The following is a 19777-nucleotide window of genomic DNA, read 5'->3' as shown; positions in this document are numbered from 1 at the left end:
CACAGGGTAACCCAAAACGTTTGTAACCCAAAGGGGGTTGCAAAGAGGGACGTGGGACACCCAGGCAAACAGTGATTTTTGGAAAGGGCCATTGCTTGGCCTCCTCTTTCCAAACGCAGACCTGGTCTCCAGCGTTGGCCACCACTGCCACGGCTGGAGGTGACCCTCAAGCCGGTCCCCCGTACCAGCCGCTCCTGAGGATGCTCTCTCAGCACATGGCGGTGAAGGCAAAAACCCCCCAAATTCCCCACCTGATGCTGCATCGGTCCCTGGACCTCTGGGGACCATCACCGCTGGGGCTATGCGTGTCTTTCAGAGGCATGACTCAAAAAACAGGTGTTACCCCCCAAAAAACCACCCCAAGGGTCCCTGTACCCCATGGCAAGTGTTCAGCTGCCCCACGGGACGTGCATGCCACGCTCCCAGCGGCTGCGCTGGGCGTAGGGTCGCTGACGCCCTTCGGTACCCCCAGCATCTCGGGTTCACGTGTTTGTTTTGGCGTTGGCTAAACCATCGCCGAGGTATTTCCAGGGAGACGTGTTGCCGCAGCAACCGGGGATGGAAATGCCGCTTCTGTGGGGTGAGTACCACCAAAAACATCTGTCTGCACCGGGGCGTCGCAGCGCGGGACGGGCACGGAGCGGAGCCAGCCCTGCTGGGAAGGAGCGAAGAGAGGTCAAGGACAAGTTAAAATTGGAAAGAAAACTGAACATGCCGTTTCGTAGGACCTTGCTTGCTCTCATCTGCCAATTTTTTTTCCACCCCCTTCCTCCCTTCCTATGGCCAGCGAGGCGGTGTGAGCATCTCCTCCGGCTGGTGGGGGCAAGGGGTTCTGTGGTGGCCAAAATTTCTGGGAAGAGCCACCAACTGGTGGCAACCAGTTGGCCACCGCAGGTCCCCTTCTCACCCACCGTCATATTTTAAATCTACTTGCTCACTGTGTTATTCCTCCCCATCCCCGGATTTGCAGCATGCTGCACATTTTTGTGCTGAAATTCAGAGCTCCATGCTGGAAGCTGCCAAGCGCGAGTCTGGATTGTGTAATGAGCTTCATCTATTATTTTTTTTCTTTCCCCCCCCCCAAGAAGTTTTTGGAAAAGCAATGTCTGAGAGCCTGGAAAGACCTGGTAGCTCTTATGCCTACCACAGCTTTGCTTTCCTGGGTGCGGGTGGGCTCGAGCCCCATGCAGAGACTTTCAGACCCCCCCTCTTTATGCCCCAGCAGCTCCTCCATCCTCCGGCTCCATATCCCAGCTCAAAGCAAGGATGCCCTCGCATTTCCAAATGTCTCCCTTAAAAATACCATTTTTTGCGTTTTTCTCTCGACAGCCTCAAGCAGAGGTTGAGTTTGTTTAACAGGCAGGGGGAAGGAGTTGCTTTTGCAGCCGTGGACTAAGTCCTGTGCTAAGCCCGTGGCAGCACTGCCGGGGATGCCCTCGGTGGGTCACCAGCCCTCAATGCCCTCAGCGTCTGAGCCAGCTGGAGCTGAAGGAGATGCTGGATGAGGCCAAGCCCAGTGCTGGGGACCGGGCAATGCCGGCTGACCCCAGAGAGCATTTGGGCAATCTGGTCCTGGGGCTTTGCAACCCCAGGCACTAACCCGGGGGCTTTAGTGCCTCATTTGCTGTTCCTATTTCCATTTTCACCTCCCATGGGCAGTGGAGCCAGATGGGCTCATTTTCCTTACCTCTACCTGGTTTTGCCCTCTGTGTCCCCGCGTTGTCCTGCTCCCACCCCGCTTGGTCCCACGTTTGCATGCTGCTGGGGTCAAGCCCAGCTCAGCGCTTTCTGTGCCCAGGGTAAACCCGACCTCGGTGCCCAGGACCTGCTGCAGCCGAGCTCAAGCTGCTGCCGCTCCTCCAGCAGCATCCGCGGTCTTTGCTCCTCGTCACCCCAGGCAGAGCACCCCCGGGGCCTCCCGCCTGCTCTGCTCGAAAGCAAAAGTCGTTCAGAGGAAATGACTGTGAGCGTATCGACAGCAGCGTACAAGTTGGTGTCTGCAGGAACCCAAGATAAAAACATCCCCGAGGTCACAGCTGCTGCGCAAGCGTCTGTGCAGCGGGTCGTGGGCACCCCTGCGGGCTGCACCTTAGGCACTACACTTATAAAACCTTCTTTCCACTCATTCTTTTTTTATTTTTATTTTTCATTTAGGCGTTACAGTAATATATTTATTATCACAGCAAACAGAAAGCCAGCCCTGACCTCGCATCAGGACAGCCCAGCACCTGAGCCGTAGCAGAAAGCATCACAGCTCCGTGAACTCAGCATGTCCCGGCAGGCGACCGCCCCGTCTGGGCAGGTAATTTAACAATTTAACAGCCCAAGCAGAACAATTCCCCGCAATAACCACCTGGCAGAGGCGGGGAGGTGTGCTAGCAGTTCACATGGGTCATCACCGGGAGAAGCATCGCTGCAAAGAGGGCTGTGCAGGATGTAGCCCCGGCAGGCAGCCGGGCACGCCGGCCAGCTGGCACCGCTCGCACACCCACGTGGCTGTTGTGGGGCCAGGTAACGTAGCAATGCCAGCCCAAACCTATTAACTTCTGTGATATAAAGTAATTTAAGGAGTGGCAAACCCAGGGATGGCACGGGCGCGGGAGAGGTGCGAGCGACGGTGGCGTGCGAGCCCACGAGGGTTTAGGCTATGATTTTTTTCAAACGTTTAGATGTCATGGCCAAGAAGGTGCCTGTGCTGGGTGCTGCTGGCAGCCTGGATGTGGCAGGAGGAGACCCAGGCCCCACGGGTGCTCCCGTGCCGGGGTCCCCTGCGCCCCGCATCACCCCGGCCGCATCCACGGGGTCCAGCCCCGCTCACCAGCTGCAACGTGGCTCCAAGAGATACTAAAACGGGAGATGCATATTATCTCCCAATGGAAAGTATTTTAGCTAAATCCATGTTATAACCATTTTATTGACTCCAAGTACCAGAGAGAAGGTTAGAAGTGACTCTTTTACAAGTCATTTTGCTGTTAAATTTAGCTGTCCTATTTTCATTATCCCCATGGCTTTGGCAAGGGTGAGCAGCCTTCCCTAAAAGGCCTCGTTTCATACAGTAAGTTATTTGCTTCTCTCCTGACAGATATCTAAGCTTATAAGGTTTGTCTGCTCCACTCAATAGCAGTATCAGCCTTCAATCTTATATGATTAGCATCAGCATTTCGTATTTGCTTTTGGCTCCCCGTCTGACAGCTTTCCATGTTGCTGAGGACCGGGGCGTTGGGATGGTGTCACGTCACTTGTAACGTGGAATCATCTGATTTTGATTCCCAAGGTTCACGGTACGCCCAAAAGATTCGGATAAATGGTTCATCTGCTTTTTCCCCCCCATGCTCCCTATTGCCCAGCAAAGATAATCGATTTGTTCCACTTGTTTTGCGGTTGTCAGGTCTGTAAAATATTGAGTCGATAGGTCAACGTGATGCCACGTGATGGGCAATTGAAGATGAAAGGTGACGATGTTAAAAGAAATGTTCCGGAAAGGGAAGATTTATCCCAGCAGGTTAAACTTTTCCATACTTCCAAAAACATTTCCCCCTGCAGAGAGGGACCTTGTCCCGGCCTCAGTGGCCAGCACCTCCTTCGAGGTCACGGGAGGCAGCGGATGAACCGGGGCTCATGGGATGGAGCCTGTCCTTGCGGGGAGCGCTGAAGCTGCTGGGCTCTGGGCTTCTTTGGGGGAAACAACCTCCGTTTCGCCCAGAAACAACCCTCCCCAGCCCCAGTGCTCCCCAGCAAAGAGCTCACGCCCACAGGGCTGCGCCCTTGAGGCTGCCCGGTGGGATGCAGTGCGGGTACAGGGTCCCCCATCCACAGCCTCTGCATTTTCCCCAGCAATGAGCCAACCAAAGCTTCCCACTGCAATGATGTTGGGTCCCAAATTTCAGTCTGGCATGTACAAATCCAGCCCCTTCTCACCGATACGCCTGCACCACCCTGCCGAGCATCCCTCGCTTTGGCTCACCCACCCGGCCCCGCTCATGGCCGTGCCTTTCAGGAAATGCTGGAAATGCTGAAAATGCTTCGAAATGCGCCCAGCCCAGTCCTGCGCGAGTGCTGGGAACCGGCCAAGCCCCAGCTGGGCAGCCTCACTGCGGGAGGGGGCCAAGCCCGGCTGCCCCACGGGTCAGCTCCGAATTGCTGGGCTGGGGTTTCTGTGCCCTCCCCCTCCCCCTTCCCGACCCTTTTCCTGGGGCAGCCTTTGGGGGACAGAGCAGGACACGGGTTAGGGACAAGGACAGGACACCCACAGCCTGAGGTGGCTGCTGGGGCAGGAAAGATGATACCCCAACCCCAGTTCCAAAAATCTTCTCCCGGGACCCCCACCACCTCCTTCATCCCGACGTTGCCCCCAGGGATGCCTCGTGGTCCCTGCTCGCCCCGAGCCCCTTCGTCCCCAGGCAAGGCCCCTGCCCGGGCGAGGGTGCATCCCCCGCAGGCGGGCGGCTCTGTCCCAGTGGCACGTGGGCTCGGCAGCAGGGTGGCCCTGCACCCTCCCGCACCCCGTCCCACCCCCCGGACCATGTAGGGCACCGGCTGCTCCCAGCCCAGAGTTTATAGGAAGAGGAAACCCCATCCCCACGCAGAGGAGGAAACCCGGCAGCCCAGATGTGCACAGAGCAACGCCGATAGTGTTTTTATTATTTTTTCTTTTTTTTTTTTCCCCTTCTCTGCAAACAGAGGAGTTGCTCGAGCGGCGGCAGGCACGGCCCAACCCACGGCACGGCGAGCAGCAGGGCCGGCGGGAGGCTGCGGCACAGCCCTGGCGCAGCCATGGGGCAGAAGTGCATGGAGAAGGTGTCCTCCTTCCTCTTCGAGTATGACACCCCCAGGATGGTGCTGGTGAGGAACAAGAAGGTGGGACTGACCTTCCGGCTGATCCAGCTCATCGTCCTGGCGTACATCATCGGGTAAGGCTCCCTGGCGCCTGCTTTCCCCTGAATTAATGCTTTGCCACTGGGTTAAAAAGCAACAGAGACGAAGGGGCTCATATATCCCCTATATCCCAACGCAGGGGGTTTTATTGCTGATGGCATCGCATCCCCCCGGCCGTGGCCACTCCCGCGCTGCCCAGTGTCCCACCATGGGTCTTCCAGGCGGACGCCTGGTCCCCGCGTCTTCTCCAGAAGCGGCTGCGTGGGCAGGCTGGAGGCTCATCCCTCCCCAGCCCTGCTCCGCGCTCCGGGGCCCCCTCTCCTCGCTGAGCCACATCCAAATCCCGCTCGAGATGCTGGACGGTGGCCTGAGAATCTGTTGTTATTTTTATTTTCATTTATATTAACTAAGAGGCAGCTGGGGCCAGCGCGGTGATTTGTGAGACCCAAGCGGCTCGAGACAGGACCATAAATCTCCCCCTCCACCACCCCGGCTGGGGCCGGGACGGAGCCTCGCTCCAAATCCCTGGTTTGCTTTGCTTGTAGGAGGCAGCCCCGAGAGCGGCCGCCGTGCAAGAGCAACTGCTTTAAAAAGGCAGCGAGTGGAGCAGGCGGGCTCAGAGCCCTGCGAGGACGTGTGTCCTCGGATGCCCTGGGACTGCTGCTCATGCCACAGCGATTCGGTCCCTGTCCCCTCGGTGTGGGACGATGTGCCGTGCTATGGGATGCGATGGTTGATAAAAATCTTTGCCGTGCCCCCATGGCTGCTGTGGGCTCAGCCTTCGAGAGAGAGGCACCCCTTCCGTCGGGAAGGGCCCCACGGCAGGAGGTTTGCAGGGTGAGGGGGTGTCTGGCCATGAATCGGAAAAAAATGGGTATTTTTGGGGCGCAGGGCACCTAGTGCAGCCCAAAGGAGAAGCAGTAGCACCCAGGGCTCAGTGCAAGCGAGTAGCTGCGGGGAGCAGCAGTGCCCATCCCGGCTTTTAGCACAAATCCCCTGGAAAGGGGGAAAAGCTTCCCAGGGGGTCATTGTGGGACCCCCGCATCGCTCCCACCCTGCTCACCAGCGCTTTGGGCTCACAAGGATAATCCTCATCCCAAACTGCTGCCGAGCCAAGGTCTCAAGGATGCTCCGTTGCAAAGGATTTTGCACCGGCCCAGACTGGTGTTACTGGGAGCAGCGCTGGCTCTCCTAAGGGCTGAGCCCATGAAACCCCTGGGGTCCAGCAAACCTGGCCGGGGGCAGCCGCTCCTGCGGGTGGGGAACCGGCAGAGACGGTTGCTCAGAGTGGGACTTCCTAAGGAAACGTGGCTTAAGCAACCCAGCTGAAACGGGACAGGCAGCCAGGAGGGAGCAAAAAGAGAACCAGCTTGGGGGGGGGACAGCCAGGGGCAGAGCGGAGGAGGTTGGCATAAAGTTGCTGGAATTCCTAAGTTTTTGCTGTCTCGGTGGGGTCGGGCTCCGCTCGCAAGGGGCTGCCTGTGAGTGCGGCTGCCCAGAGCCGCACCGGCCATTGGCATCCCCTGGCTGCCTGCACCACTGCTGCCGGTTCCCTGCCTGCACTGAGCCACGATGCTTGAGATTTTCTCTTCTTTGAAAGCAAGTTGGGCAGGCAGATATTTATTTCTTTACGATTACCCCAACTTTGGTCCCCTTTGGCAGCAGGCGTGGGATGCTCGGACGCGTGCCGATGCATGGCTGTGCTGGAGGGAAATGTGGCAGTGCCATCAGTGCAGAGGAGGGACGCGGGGCTGACCCCGCCGAGAGACCCGGCGTCACCCTTGGGGAGCAGCTCTTCTTTCTGCTGATACGCCGAGATAAGGCGGTGTCGCTGCTGGCCGGGGGTTCCCCGGCTGGACGTTGCTTTCTGGCTTTTGTTTTCCGAAAACCTCGCATGCGAGGAGGCTGCGGGCTGAGCCGCAGGATGAGGCCAGCGAGGGAAGAGGGCTTGGTGACTCTGCCACGTCGGGGAGTGACACCAGGGGACTTTTACGACCTGGGCAGGCCTCGATGCGGCATTTACAGCATGATGGGGAAGTGACGCCTTGTTTGCCGTGACCACGGCTCAGCAGCAGGGTGGGGGCCGTATTCTGCCCTGCCATGGGGAGGCTGTATCGCAGTGGGGTGCCCAGCCCTGTGTGCCCACAGCCACCTCTGCCGGGGAGGGACGGGGTGGCAGTGGCAGAGGCTGCGCTGGAGGCAGATTTAGGGAAACACTCCACCATGGTGCTGCCCAGCTCACAGCCTCCTGCAGCCCCGAGGGCATCGGGGAAGATGCCCAGTGTAACCAGTGTAACCCAGTATGGCCCTCTGCCTTGGAGGAGGAGGTTGGAGCTGGGGAGTCCCAGCTGGGGTGGCAGCAGTGCTGAATTTCTGCTCCCACCCCCAGGTACTGGGGCAGATGCCATCCCGGAGGTCCCCTCACCCCATGTCCCGGGATGTTGACGGGGCTGTAAGCCAAAAAGCACCATCCCCAAGAGGTCCCCGTAAGGTCCGGCACCCTCAGGGCTGACCTCCGGGCAGCACCTGGCGATCCCCCATTTTCCCCCATGCCCATCGGTCGGGTGCCCGAGGACGGGCTGACGCGCTGGGCACACGTCACGGTGCCGTCCCACGGGCAGCGCGCTGCCTCTGTCGCGGGCAGCGGGACCGGTGCCGCGGCGGCGGGGACAAAAACCAGATCGCTCCTTTTTTAGTGCCGGGAACGCTCCGCGCTGCCGGGAGCGCTACCCGAAATGGTTGCTCACCCGTGTTTATAGTCTCCCTGAGCCAGATTTAATCCAGCGGCAGCTTGTTTATGCCATAGGTTAAATAGTGTCAGGAGCCAGCCCTGATGGCTGCACGATGGGCTGGGAAACGCAGGGAGAGCCCCGTGCCAGCCACAGCAGTGTCCCCAACCCTGCTACTGCAGCCCTCTTGCACCCAGGGCCACGGCTCCACGGTTCCCTTTGCTGGATGGGGAACGGTGGCCCTGGACATGAGCCATGTCCAGACTTACCCCTGTCTTGGCCCTGGAGGCACTGATTTTTGGAGAGTGCCTATGAGGTGGATCAGGAGGGTCCAGGTGGGTTGCCCAGACCAGCAAGCTGCAAACTCGGTGTAGGCTTTAATCGCAAATGGCCGGTGGCCACCCTGCTCCACCTGCCTTCACATACCCTCAACCACAAAACGTGTCCCAGTCCCCAAAATAAATCATCCCACTGTGGAAGTCAGGTCTTGCAGCTACAGCATGCCTCGGGCAAAGGGTGGGAGAGCTCAGCAACACGTCCTTCATCCAGCTGGAGGAAATTTGGCAAATAAACCCCCAGGTGAGACTTGGTAGGAGAAGCCCCAGTCCACAGCGATGTGCAGAGACTTGGGTCTCCTGCGGATGAGCGCCGGTGGCCATGCTCACCCCACCACCTTTCCCCATCCAGGTGGGTCTTCCTCTACGAGAAGGGCTACCAGTCTCAGGACAGCATCGTCAGCTCCGTCTCGGTGAAGCTGAAAGGCCTGACGCTGACCAACGAGAGCGTCATAGGCCCTCACATCTGGGACGTGGTGGATTATGTTTTCCCACCCCAGGTAAGGAGGCAGGGCGGGTGGGTTTGGGGGTGTTGCTTTTGTCTCGACCACTGCTTTTACCCACGCGCTGGGTTGCAGACGGGCTCCTTGGCGTAGGCTTTCCATGGGGCCAACCATGACATGGTGGTGCCCCAGGTTGCTCCTGCCACAAACCTCTGCCCACATATTACCCCTGGGGAGCATTCGGTGCTTGGGACCCACCAGGGTTGATGGGGCACGTTTGAGGCTGCCTCCAAAAGGATCAAGTCTCCTCCGGTGCCTCCAGATGAGCGTCTCAGGCAGCAAGGGGGGGTCCTTCACTGTCCCTGGGGCTGGTGGCACTGCAGTTCCCCAGGGCCACCACCAGCTTCCCAAGCTGCGGCGGAGAAGGGCGGAGGACCCAAAATTTGGGAGAAAGGTGCCGTCTGCCTGGACATGCCCTGGTGGGAGAGGCTCCTCGCAGAGACTCCGTCAGAAAACGCCGTGCCAGCTGTGAGCTCGTTGGCTGTGTCTCTGCAGGGGGACAACTCGTTCGTGGTGATGACCAACTTCATTGTCACCCCTGGACAGAAACAAGGAACCTGCCCGGAGGTAAACGCACTGGCTTCCTTCAGCGGTCTCAGCTTCTGTAATTTAGGGGGGTTGTGTGGTGGCACTGGGGAAGTTTTCCTGACATTGAGAGGTTTGGTGAAAGCCTGAGCCTGGCCCCGTTCCTGACTTGCGAGTGCTATGTGAAGACTTTTATTCTGCTGAAAACCAGCCAGCACCCATTTAAGTTTTCTTCCCTTCGAGACGATCAGGCAGAGCAGGCTCGAGGCTTGAATAAAAGCATCTGCCTGGAGTTTAAAAAAGAAATCCCCCCCTTTTTCCTGCTTAATCTGGACATCCTTGGTTGGGAAACGGTGTACGGGTGAGGTTCTGGCTGCAGCCGAGCAGCATTTCCCCCGGGGAGAAGGCTGCGTGGTGAGGCAGGAGGGACCGAAACCGCGGGGTGTGATGCTGAGCGGGGGCCGCCTGCTTTCTCCAAACAGCTGCCGGACGCCGGGCTCTGCTCACGCGACAGCGACTGCAGCAAAGGGAAATACAGCCGCCAGGGACAAGGTACGGCGCAGGGCCCCGAGGCTCCGGCACCGGCGTTTCTGGTGAGACGTGCTGAGCACAGCGTGCTCCGGCGAAGCCGCAGGGCTGGGGTGTCTGGCAGGGGGACCTGCTTTGGACCACCAGCTGATGGGGTTTGGGAAAAGCCTCTGACATCCCGGGTGAGGGTCCCACCTGGGCTGGTCCTGTTTCCTCTTCCAAAAGAGATCTGAGCTGTAAAAAGTTCTCCCAACAAAAGGTTAATCAATACTAAAACATTTTCCCCAGACTGCTCTCTGTCTAACAGCTAGGCATTTTCTGAGGTGTATTTTAGCAAGAAAAATGCCCAGTTGCTCCCCTGTACAATAGTGCAAGAGAAACCACTGCCCCGAGCCGAGAGGCCACAATTAATTACCTTTTTTATAAAGGGGCAACAAAGCCCTGAGTGTTTTGTGCCTTGGGTGTCTGTGGCAGGGCTGAAGCTCCAACCAGATCCCATCCATCCCAGTGTGAGGCTGGGATTTCCCAGTATACAGGGGTGTGAGCAGCCATCTCCCTTCCCCACAGGGCTCATGACGGGCAAGTGTGTGCATTTCAACAGCTCTGTGAAAACCTGTGAGATCTTTGGCTGGTGCCCCGTTGAAGTTGATGACCATGTTCCCAGGTAAGCAATGAGATCATTGCCCCTTTCTCCGCCCCAGTCCCACCCCAGCTGCACCAGCAGCACTCAGCGTAGGGCAGAGCAAACTGGGGCTCTGCGGGTTGCTGCCGGGACAGCCCGGGTTGATGCAGGCTCCACGGCTGTACATGCTGCCTGGTGTCCTCAGGGGGCTTGTGCCTCTCCTGGCATGGTTTGCTCCCCACCTCGTTGGTGGCTCATCCCATCTCTGCTGGGTGCTCTGTGCATGGACCAGCAGCCCCCCTCTATCCTATTTGCCTTCAGAGTAAAGTTGTGCTCTGCCCATGAGATGTTCTTCACCTCCAGCCTGCATGGGCCGCTGTGAAGCACCTCCTGGTAGATGCAAAGTCCTGTTCCTCCTTGCCTCCCCTCCCCGCAGGGGGGCCACAGGGACAGCCATGGGTCTGCCAAGGAGCCCAGGGAAGCACCCAGGGCCCTTGAGCTCTCTTCCAGCCACCTCACTGTGCTTTTCGGGTTTATTAACTGAAATCCCAGCACCTAACTCCATCTCTGTCCCCTAATAAGCACTTCCCCCTTTCCTTGGGGCTTTTCTGAACCTTGTTGGGATCTTTCACTTAGAAAGGCCAGGGATGAGATCACCAGTTTTTCTGGATCCTGCTTGTCCCAGTTTGGATGAATCTCCACCAAACGGGGCTTTCTCTAGAAGCTGGAGAGCTGAGTGATGGACACATGCCAACACTTGTGTTTTTCAGCCCTGCCCTGTTGTCAGAAGCAGAGAAGTTCACCTTGTTCATCAAGAACAGCATCACCTTCCCCAGGTTCAAGGTGTCCAGGTAAGAGGAGGTCTGGGCAGGCAGCTTCTGCTCGGTTCACCCAGCCGTGTCCCTAAGGGGAAACCATGGGTGTAGCTGGGTGCTTGATATAGAGGATGCTGTCCCTTACCAGCAAGCCCAGGTCTACTTTAATTGCCGCACAATCACCAGATTAGCTGATAGGAACTGAGACGTTTCCCTCCCAAATCTGTCCCACCTCAGCTGGTAGCTGTGGTTACAGGAAAGAAGGTTTCTGGAATTAATGTCCCCTGAGTTACCCTCATAGGATGTACATTAAAATACAGTTTCTCTGATTCTTCATTTTTCTTCTCCCTTTTCCTTCCCGAAGATAACAGTAAAACATTAAATGCCTCAGGGGGGTGCGAGCAGCCAGGATGCGCTTGCTGCCCAGAAATGAGCAGAGGCCCCTCTTACCGTCACGGTTCCCACCTGCTTCTGCAGCGGGTTGCAGGGCTGGCCCCCTCCAGGCAGCGCTGGAAACGGTGCCGCCGGCTGAAGGCGCAGACGTAAGAGGATTTGTGATGACACTGATCATATATCTGATTTGGAACAAATTAACAGAAGCTATTTGTGCTGAAGACGGCGGATTCCTCTCTCTAAGCCGATCGCGTCCCTGCGCTGCAGCCAAGGTTAAATGCCCTGGCAGCCGGCATGCTTGGTGAAGTCTCCAGCCAGCCTCGAGCTGCACCCCGAGAGGTGGCTGGGAGAGGGGATCCCCCCCCCAGCAGCAAGTGAGGGCAGACAGGAGGGGGGATGCGATGAGGGCCAGCAGGTCCTGGGAGGTGAGGGCGGCCGGGCTGGCTGCCGTTGCGGGGCTGAGCCGGAGCCGCTGGGGTCATGGGGAAACTTCCTGCCTTTGATCACTGCTGTTAATTAACTGCTGAGCATAAATGATGGGACAGGGTTGAGCAAGGCACAAGGCTTCCCAAACCAGCTGGGTCAGGGAGGCTTCACAGAAAGACTATTTTTTGGCAAAAGAGCAGAGCAGGGTGGAAGGCAAGACATTGTCCTTCCCTTTTCACCCTTTCTGGAGGAGATGGCAAAATCCAGCTAAAAGTAAAAGCTGTGGGATATGCTATCCATGAGCTGTCCTAGATGAAAACTGTTGGTGCATGGAGCATTGCCTGGCAGAACCCCTGGACGAGCTGACATGCGAACGAGAAAGGCAGCTGGGAGGGATGGTGGAGGCCACGGGAGGAACAAGAGAGGGGGTTGCTAGAAGAGGTGAGGACAGGCAGACCTGTGCTGAAGAAATGAGTTTGGGCAGCAGACAAAGCAACAAACCCAAAGCAGAGGTGGAGACCTTTTGCAGGAGAGAAAACAGCAAAGAGGCTTCCTCTGCAAGAGGAGGTTCAGGGGACACGAGTTGCTGATGGGGTGGGAGAAACCAGGCAGGGCTGGAGGAAAGGACCCACTCTCCATGTGCGGGGTCTGCTGAGCACGTTGGGGAGGAGGACGAAGCCCTGAGTTTTGAAGTTACCTCGCTTTGAGCAATGGGTTGGACCAGGGACTTCCAGAGGTCCTTTCCCACCCAAATTATTGGGTTATTCAGGCTCTTTCTCGCTCTCTTTTCCTTCACAGGCGAAACTTGGTTGAGGGTGTTACCAAACAGTACCTGAAGAAATGCACTTATCACAAAATCACCGATTCCTTATGCCCCGTGTTTGACCTGGGATACATTGTGAAGGAATCGGGTCAGAACTTTACCTTCCTGGCTGTTAAGGTACTTCAATTTCAAGTGATGTTTCTTGCTGACATGGGGAGGGGGACACCGACAGAGCAATCATCCCCAAGCTGTTGAGACACGAGGGATCTGTTTTCTCAAGGACTCGTGAGGCAGTGTCAGAATTAGCTCTTAAAGATTATGAATCTCCTTGGGCATGGCCTAATATTTAGCCAAATTCCATCCGATTGAGCTTGGAAACCTCGGCTGGGTGGTCAAATACTGGTCGTCGCACAATGCAAGCTGCAGCCTCTCCCCAGGCTCGGAAATGCAGCTTTGCCCAACACTTCTCAGGATGGTGTGCAAGCGTATCTGCTATTTCTGCACTGCAGAGCCTTAAGCTAACTTTGCCAGGCATTAGATGAAATGCCTGTATGAATTGCATGTATTAAAGGTGCCAAAAGATGAGCCTCTGGGGCACAGCTCGTTACAACCTGGACCGAGCTCAGGAGGGACTGCTTCATTTCCTAGCAGAAACCCTCTTAGAGGAGGTTTTCTTCTGATTTTCATGGGTTCCTTTCACTCTCCTCTATGACCTTGTTAAATTGCCTTTGATTTTCCCTGTGACGTTAATGGTTTGATGGCAGGGTTAAGCCACGGGGCAGGCAAATCTTATGGGTAAAATCAGGCAAGGAAAGGCTGTCCCACTAGGACCGTGGGGGATCTGCAGTGGGCGCTGTTTCTCAGGACCATGCCTTGCGTATGGGATGCTGACCAGGAACAAGAGGAACATGAATTTAATTGCGTATCCAGCATTTAGGGCAGAAGCAAGCGCCTCTGCATAGGGTGATGTGCAGGGCACGAAGCTGAGGCTGCCCGGGAGGGCTGAGGTAGCAGCAGGGACCGCGTACCCTGGAGAGCCAGGGCACCTCGTAGCATCGAGAAAGGCCACGTATGAGGAGAGAAGGAGTTTCTCTGTGCAGGCTAGGTCCAAGGAGGTTGGTCCGAGTGGGGCAACCTTGTGACTCCTCTCTTGGCTGCAGGGTGGAGTGGTGGGCATCACCATAGACTGGAACTGTGACCTCGACTGGCCCGTCCGGTACTGCAAACCCATTTACCAGTTCCACGGCCTTTACAACGATGACAGTAATGTTTCACCGGGCTTCAACTTCAGGTAAGGAAACCCCTGTTAACTCTGCAGGCAGAATTCAGAGGTGGCACCTTTCAGGATCCCACAGCACTCAAGGGACGGTGGAAGATCAGGGACTGTTCTCTAAAATACTCACTACCTTTGCAGTGCCAGACAGCAGTGCTCTCTTTAGAATGGCATGAGAAAAGTGATAACCCATGCCTTGGCCTCAAAATTACCCCGTTGCCTTTCCCTGTACATCTCCTCACCCTTGCAGACTCGGCTGAGCTCTTGGGAAGCCCCTTGAAGGACTAGAAATGCTGCAAGGTCATCTCACGTGTTCCCATGCTTCAAAGCATTCAGCCCCAGCATGACATTTAGGCATGAGCTGCTGCTCTGACCGCTGCTCTGTCTGAAGCTGCCGCTAGCGCTGCGCTAATATCTGCTGTCACGTAGCACTTGGGGTCACCAAGTACCAGCACAAGCAGGAGCTTTAGCTCCGACTTGCAGGCAGGGAAACTGAGGCACAGAGGGGAGAGGTGCCAACAGCCCAGCTCCTTCGGGAAGATTAAGGAGAGGGTCAGGACCAGGTCTGTGATGGTGCATCCCCAGACCCCTGTCCTGCTCCCTCCAAGATCCCGATGCCGTTGGGCTGCAGGGGGCTGTTAGACACCCTGGCAGGCCATTAATGCTCACCATTCAATTGGACAGATACGCCAAATACTACAAAGAAGACGGGACGGACAAGAGGACACTCTACAAAGTGTTTGGGATCCGGTTCGACATATTGGTGAATGGCAAGGTAAGGGTGGCCAGGCGCTGGGTTCGCCCCGGCTCCCCGGGACGGCAGTGCCATGTCCTCAGGCAGGTACCAGCTCTGTGACACAGCACCGGGGTCTCCCGGGGCCAGGAAAACCAAGGTGAGTGGTTTCCTGGGGTCAGTGGTTTTGTCCCAAAAAACATCACGATGGGTTGGAGGGGAACTGTGGAAAGTCACTAATATTTCCAAAAGCTGAACGTTTGCATTTTTCTATGTTGTCTTTTTCTTCCCACGGAGAGAGAAGGCTTTCCTTGTTGTGTTCCCACTGGGAATATTTAAAGGGTATATTTTCTTTTTTTTTTTTTTTTATTAAAAATACAGGAAGCAAAGTAATTTCCATTTGTGTCAGCCTAAAACCAACCTACTGTATTTTTCTGTTTGACCAATGAGCTTAAAACCAGCTCTTACCCAGCTCCTGTTTCTCTCTGTGCTGTGGTTGTGGTTTGGGTTGCTGCAAGGCTCTTTAGCTGAGCCCCACCTACAGCTATGGCACCTTTTTTTTTTTTTCCTGTGGTGGTTGTAACATATCACTTCTTTTCTCTAATTTTATTCAGGCAGGCAAATTTGACATCATCCCGACCATGACCACAATCGGCTCTGGAATTGGTATTTTTGGAGTGGTAAGTTCAGATATTTCCAGCCTCTATATGGAGACGCTCAAATTATTCTCCTTGCCTGTGACATCCATGGGGAAGCGTCCCTGTGCAGCAGTGAAATACTGGTTCCCACTCAGGCAACAAGGGATGGGTAAAAGGGAGAAAGGAGGTGCTCTCCTGCCTCGCTAGCTCAGGAAAATAGATTCCTGCTGCCCAGCGGCTGATGTGAATTCTGCTAGCAGGAGCCGCTGCCCTGCCGAGCGAGGGGAAGCAGGCTTTCGTGGCGGGGCCGTGTCTTGGTATCTTGATAGTTTCAAGTTAGAGCCGGTATTGAGGGGGTTTTGGAGGTGCTGGGCAGTATTTCATGCACGATAGAAAACCAATATCCTATTTGGTTATGGTCATTAAAGAATTTGGCACGACCCAAAGGGCGTTGTGCTCTGCATTATACCTAAAGTGGAAGCACTTAATTTCTGTTGACTTAAATTGCCCACTGTTGAACCCAGCACACTTCAGTTCTGTCCTAAATGGACATTCAGGGGCTGTGCGCTCTCTATCAGCTGCCACGTTGTGGGTTGAAGCAGAAGGGACCCTAACTTGTGGGGCAAACTGGAACAAGCTGGAAGTACAGGGTGGCACGGGCGAGCTCGGAGGGCAGCCCCAACCCTAACTGCACTTTGATTTAAGGCCTCTGTCCTCTGCGACCTGCTCCTGCTGCATTTTCTCCAAGGGCGGGACTATTACAAGCAGAAGAAATTCAAATATGCAGAACAGGAGCCTGTAAGTAATAGCGCGTCCCTCCCCTGCAGAGGCTCTTGCGCGTGTGAGTGTGGATGCGTGCATGGGTAATGATGCTGTAACAGAAACAACATTTATACCATATATTGAGGAGCAACCAGGTGCTTCCTGAGCTAGTGGGAACCCCGAGCCCTTGGGACTCTCAGAGATTGGGATCCATGTATCTCCTCTCCAAAATTATAGAGATCTTCTGTGTGACTCACTATTAATAGCTTTATTCCCTCTCTTTATCCCCAGATATTCCAGTATCTGTTAACACTTGCATTGCTTTAAGGGAAGCAGATCATACCAGTGCTTTAGCAAACTGGAAAATGTCCGCTTTTCTGCTTTCTGAGAACATCTCCATGACCGCGGGATGTTTCGTGGCCTTTCATAGGATGTGAAAACAGCTCCCCTCAAATTCATTTGAAATTATGCTTATACATTGGGGGTTAGAAGTTGTGGTTCAACCACGTTTTTCCCTGGCATTAAAAAGGGAATCATCGTTTTGTCTCATTTAACCCCCAGTCGAAGTCGCATAAGAAGGAGAAGGAGCTGGACAACACGCAGTGAGAGGTGAGCGGTGTTTCCCCAGCCCTGCTAGCACACGGCTGGCAGGGGTGAGGGCTATGGGTGTTGGGGCTATCCCATGGGAAGGGCTCCAGGGAGGCATGGAGGAGAGCTGAGCTGTGGGCTGTAATGTCTAACCTGGGGACAGCGTCTCCCAGGACAGGCAGGCACTGGGTGCAGGATGTGGGATTGACATCGCATCTTCGATGGCAGCATCGCTTGAAGAGGGGCAGTGGGGGGCAAGACACCAGAAATCACCGTGCACCTCTCTCTCTTGGCAGAATCCACACTGACTGATGAACCTGCACCCTCTTCCTCCTCCTCCTCCTCTCCTAAAACATGGTCATCATCCCCTGTCACCAGCCTGCACTAGCTCCAAGGCCAGCAGAAGCAGTGTCTGACACCGGCTCATGGGAACGTGGTGCCCTGCAGCCAGGGCAGGGTCCGGCCGGCCGGGCGCTCTGCCTCTGGTGGGACACGCTGCGATGCTGTGGGTGGGTTAAACTCGTGTTGGGCATCAAGGAGCCACTAATGCACCCTCGGGGCTGTCCACCAGCCCTGCTGCAGGGCACCAGGGTCTGCCACCTTTGCAGGCACTCCCCAAGGGCTCCCACTGCGCCCTGCCTGGTGTGCCAGGGCTGTGCCAGGGCATCCCGCACCCTGGGGAGAGCATCACTGCCTCTCCTTCCCCAGCGGCACCCTTGGACAGCTCCAAAGTGAGGAGAGGAAGGGGAGGGAAGGAGAGCTGGCAAGAACCATGCCCAGTCCCTCAGCATGGGAGAAAAATGGTTATTTTGTAAGGATGTATTTTATTAAAAAAAATAAACCTTTAGTTTTTCTACTACATCCCTTTGCGGTGCTCATGCTTGCCCCAGGGCACGGGGTATGCAGTGCTTTTTGGCACTGGGGGGTTTGTGCATGCAAAGCAATCCTGTAAATGGGGCTGGAGCATGGGGGCTCTGCGACGGGCTCAGTGCAGGCTCCCCCGGGCTCTGCCTTCCCATGCAGGGCCCCTGGGCCGCCGGCCATGAGCAGGGGTTGTTATCAGGGTTGTCACTTGGGTTTCCTCCTCAGACAGCCTGGCTGGCGGAGAGCGCTGGCACACCGCCGGCCATCAAGAACGGCTGCCCTGTGCCAGCTCTGCCTCCTGCTGCTCACACCGGTCAGTATTAGCCGGTCATTCTCGGCGGTAGCCTCACAAACCAGCTCTTTGCACCCAGGAGCAAAACTTCCCCTCTCTGCTAGAAGATTTGCACTGCTCAGCGTGTGCAGTTGGACAAGATGAACTACACCCAAGCCCCAGATGGCTACGAGCAGCCCCTGCCCTGTGCTGCTGGCTCTGTTCGGTTCTCCAGGATGCATCAGCACAGACTTTCTACACAGTCTGTCTCTGAATGTCGTTTTGATTTTGCACACCCCGGAGGAAATTTTGCCTTGGTCATTTCAAAACTGGATCCCAGCTGCCGTGGGAAAGTCAGTAAAGAAGCTATAGGGATTGCTCTGCCTGTGGCTGCAACGCTGCTGACTGTGGTGGGGAGCGTGGGCTAGCAGCCTGCAGGATGGACGCACCGCGCTGGGCTCGTAGGGACATGGAGGCACATGCCACAGAGTTGCAGGTGATACTTGGTCATAAGCTCAACAAACATTTCAAGCCATACATGCCCCGTGGGGAGATTCTTTGCTCTCAGAAGGATGCATCAGCTTTTGCAGGCAGGTTTTTTTTTTTAAGATTATCCATTTGGCTAACTTTTTCACCCTTTCTCGTGATGCTGTCCTGGGTAAGATGCAGAGATAAGGGTAAGGGAAAGCTCCCTGGTCTCTGGAGGAGTTAATGCCGCCTTAGAGGGTGCTGAGGACATGGGGCTGGTGGCATCCCGGCGCAGCGTGCGCTCTCCTCCAGCGCTCATCGAGGTGAACACTGCACACGTCTGGTGCGACGGTGCAGCTCTCCAGCAAGCTGCAACCAGCAGAGGGGACAGGAAGACCGTTTCACACATGCATGCCTGGGGAAAATTCAGTTGCCAAAGATTAGAGGCAGTGAAGCGAGAGTGTTCAGGTAACCTTTCGCACCCACTTAAACCGGGTCAATCTCCAGTCATAACTTAAAATAACCAGTGGAAGGCTGCAGGTGGAGCAGAGGGTTGTTTCTGCCTGCTTAATCTTTCAAGCTGCTTGTAATGCAAAGCCCCTATTCTTTCCTAGGAAGTATTAAAAGGCAGAATAGGAAATTAGGAAAAATGCTACTTGTAAATGATCCCCTGTAGTTGCTATTCAAAACCTCTGAGCTGGGATCCCTAAAAGTCCCAAGACTGCTTTAAAAATCATGGGAGGGTTTATTTTCATCTCCCTGCTTGCTTTTTAAAATACACAGTCTTTGGGGTTCCTTTGCTTTGCTTTTCATTCACTAACCATCTCTGCAACCAACAGAATGAGATATTGTAATTTTAATTCTTTCAGCAAAACAAGCTCCTCCACTAAGACAGGGCCCCCAGGGCTTTCGGGTGGGTACCATGCAGAGCGATAGCTGTCTGGAGGAAACTGAGCAAGTGTTTAATTTTAACATACGCTGGTCCCCTCTGCAGTATGAAAAGGCAGGGAAAGCCCATGGCAATTGTTTCGGTCCTTCCTTTTGCCGGAGGGGCTGGAGCTGGTGCTCAGGGGTGGGAGAGCAAGGAGGAAGGACTGGTCTGCTCAGCTCCACACGCTTCGGTGCAAGTCCCAGGGGGGAGGCGTGGGTGACCAGCAGGACCGTCCTCCTCTCCTCTTAGTTTGACCTACTCTTGCTCTTAGGGTCAGGGAAGAATTTCCTGTGCTTGGCATCTATCATGGCCAGAAAGCGACTGTATTTGAAGCTGTAAAAATGCAGCCAGTGTGTCCTGGTGCTCTCTGACCTCTGAGCAGCAAGCCAAAGTGTCACAGAAACCCAAAGGGAGTTGGTCACCATGCGAAGACCCCTTCAATGACAGTTTGCTGTGTTGCTTCCTGTTTATGCTGTGACAATTGAGGGTTGGGGTTTGTTTTTTTAAACTCCTTGTTTAATTGCGTTTTGCTTTTTACACAGTTATTTAACTAACAGAAAAGTACTAATAGAAAAGGAACCTTCAGCAAATCAAATACTGCCTCCAGTCCTTTCAGCCAGAAAACCCACAAGAAAAAAAATATATTCTCCAGCTAATCCCTGATCATTACAAACAGCACTAACAAGCCCTCGTATGTGATGTTGTCAGTATAGTGCTCTAAGGCTCTAGGAGAGG

General features: G+C 55.4%; 1 protein-coding gene across 1 annotated transcript; it reads left to right on the top strand.

The window, feature by feature from the left end:
* Window positions 1-4358: 4358 nt before the first annotated feature.
* P2RX1 (purinergic receptor P2X 1) lies at window positions 4359-17369 on the top strand. The gene is made up of 13 exons (XM_075168962.1): window positions 4359-4910; window positions 8292-8439; window positions 8938-9009; window positions 9450-9519; window positions 10063-10159; window positions 10888-10968; window positions 12550-12691; window positions 13675-13805; window positions 14472-14562; window positions 15135-15200; window positions 15864-15956; window positions 16482-16529; window positions 16805-17369. Exons 1-12 carry the CDS (start codon window positions 4774-4776, stop codon window positions 16524-16526), a joined length of 1173 nt encoding a protein of 390 aa, XP_075025063.1. The 5' UTR covers window positions 4359-4773; the 3' UTR covers window positions 16527-16529; window positions 16805-17369.
* Window positions 17370-19777: the final 2408 nt, after the last annotated feature.

Source organism: Calonectris borealis, chromosome 19 (assembly GCF_964195595.1).
Source record: "Calonectris borealis chromosome 19, bCalBor7.hap1.2, whole genome shotgun sequence".
NCBI lineage: Eukaryota > Metazoa > Chordata > Aves > Procellariiformes > Procellariidae > Calonectris > Calonectris borealis.
Note: the sequence above shows the minus strand (reverse complement) of the source record. Positions and strands in the feature narration are given on the sequence as shown.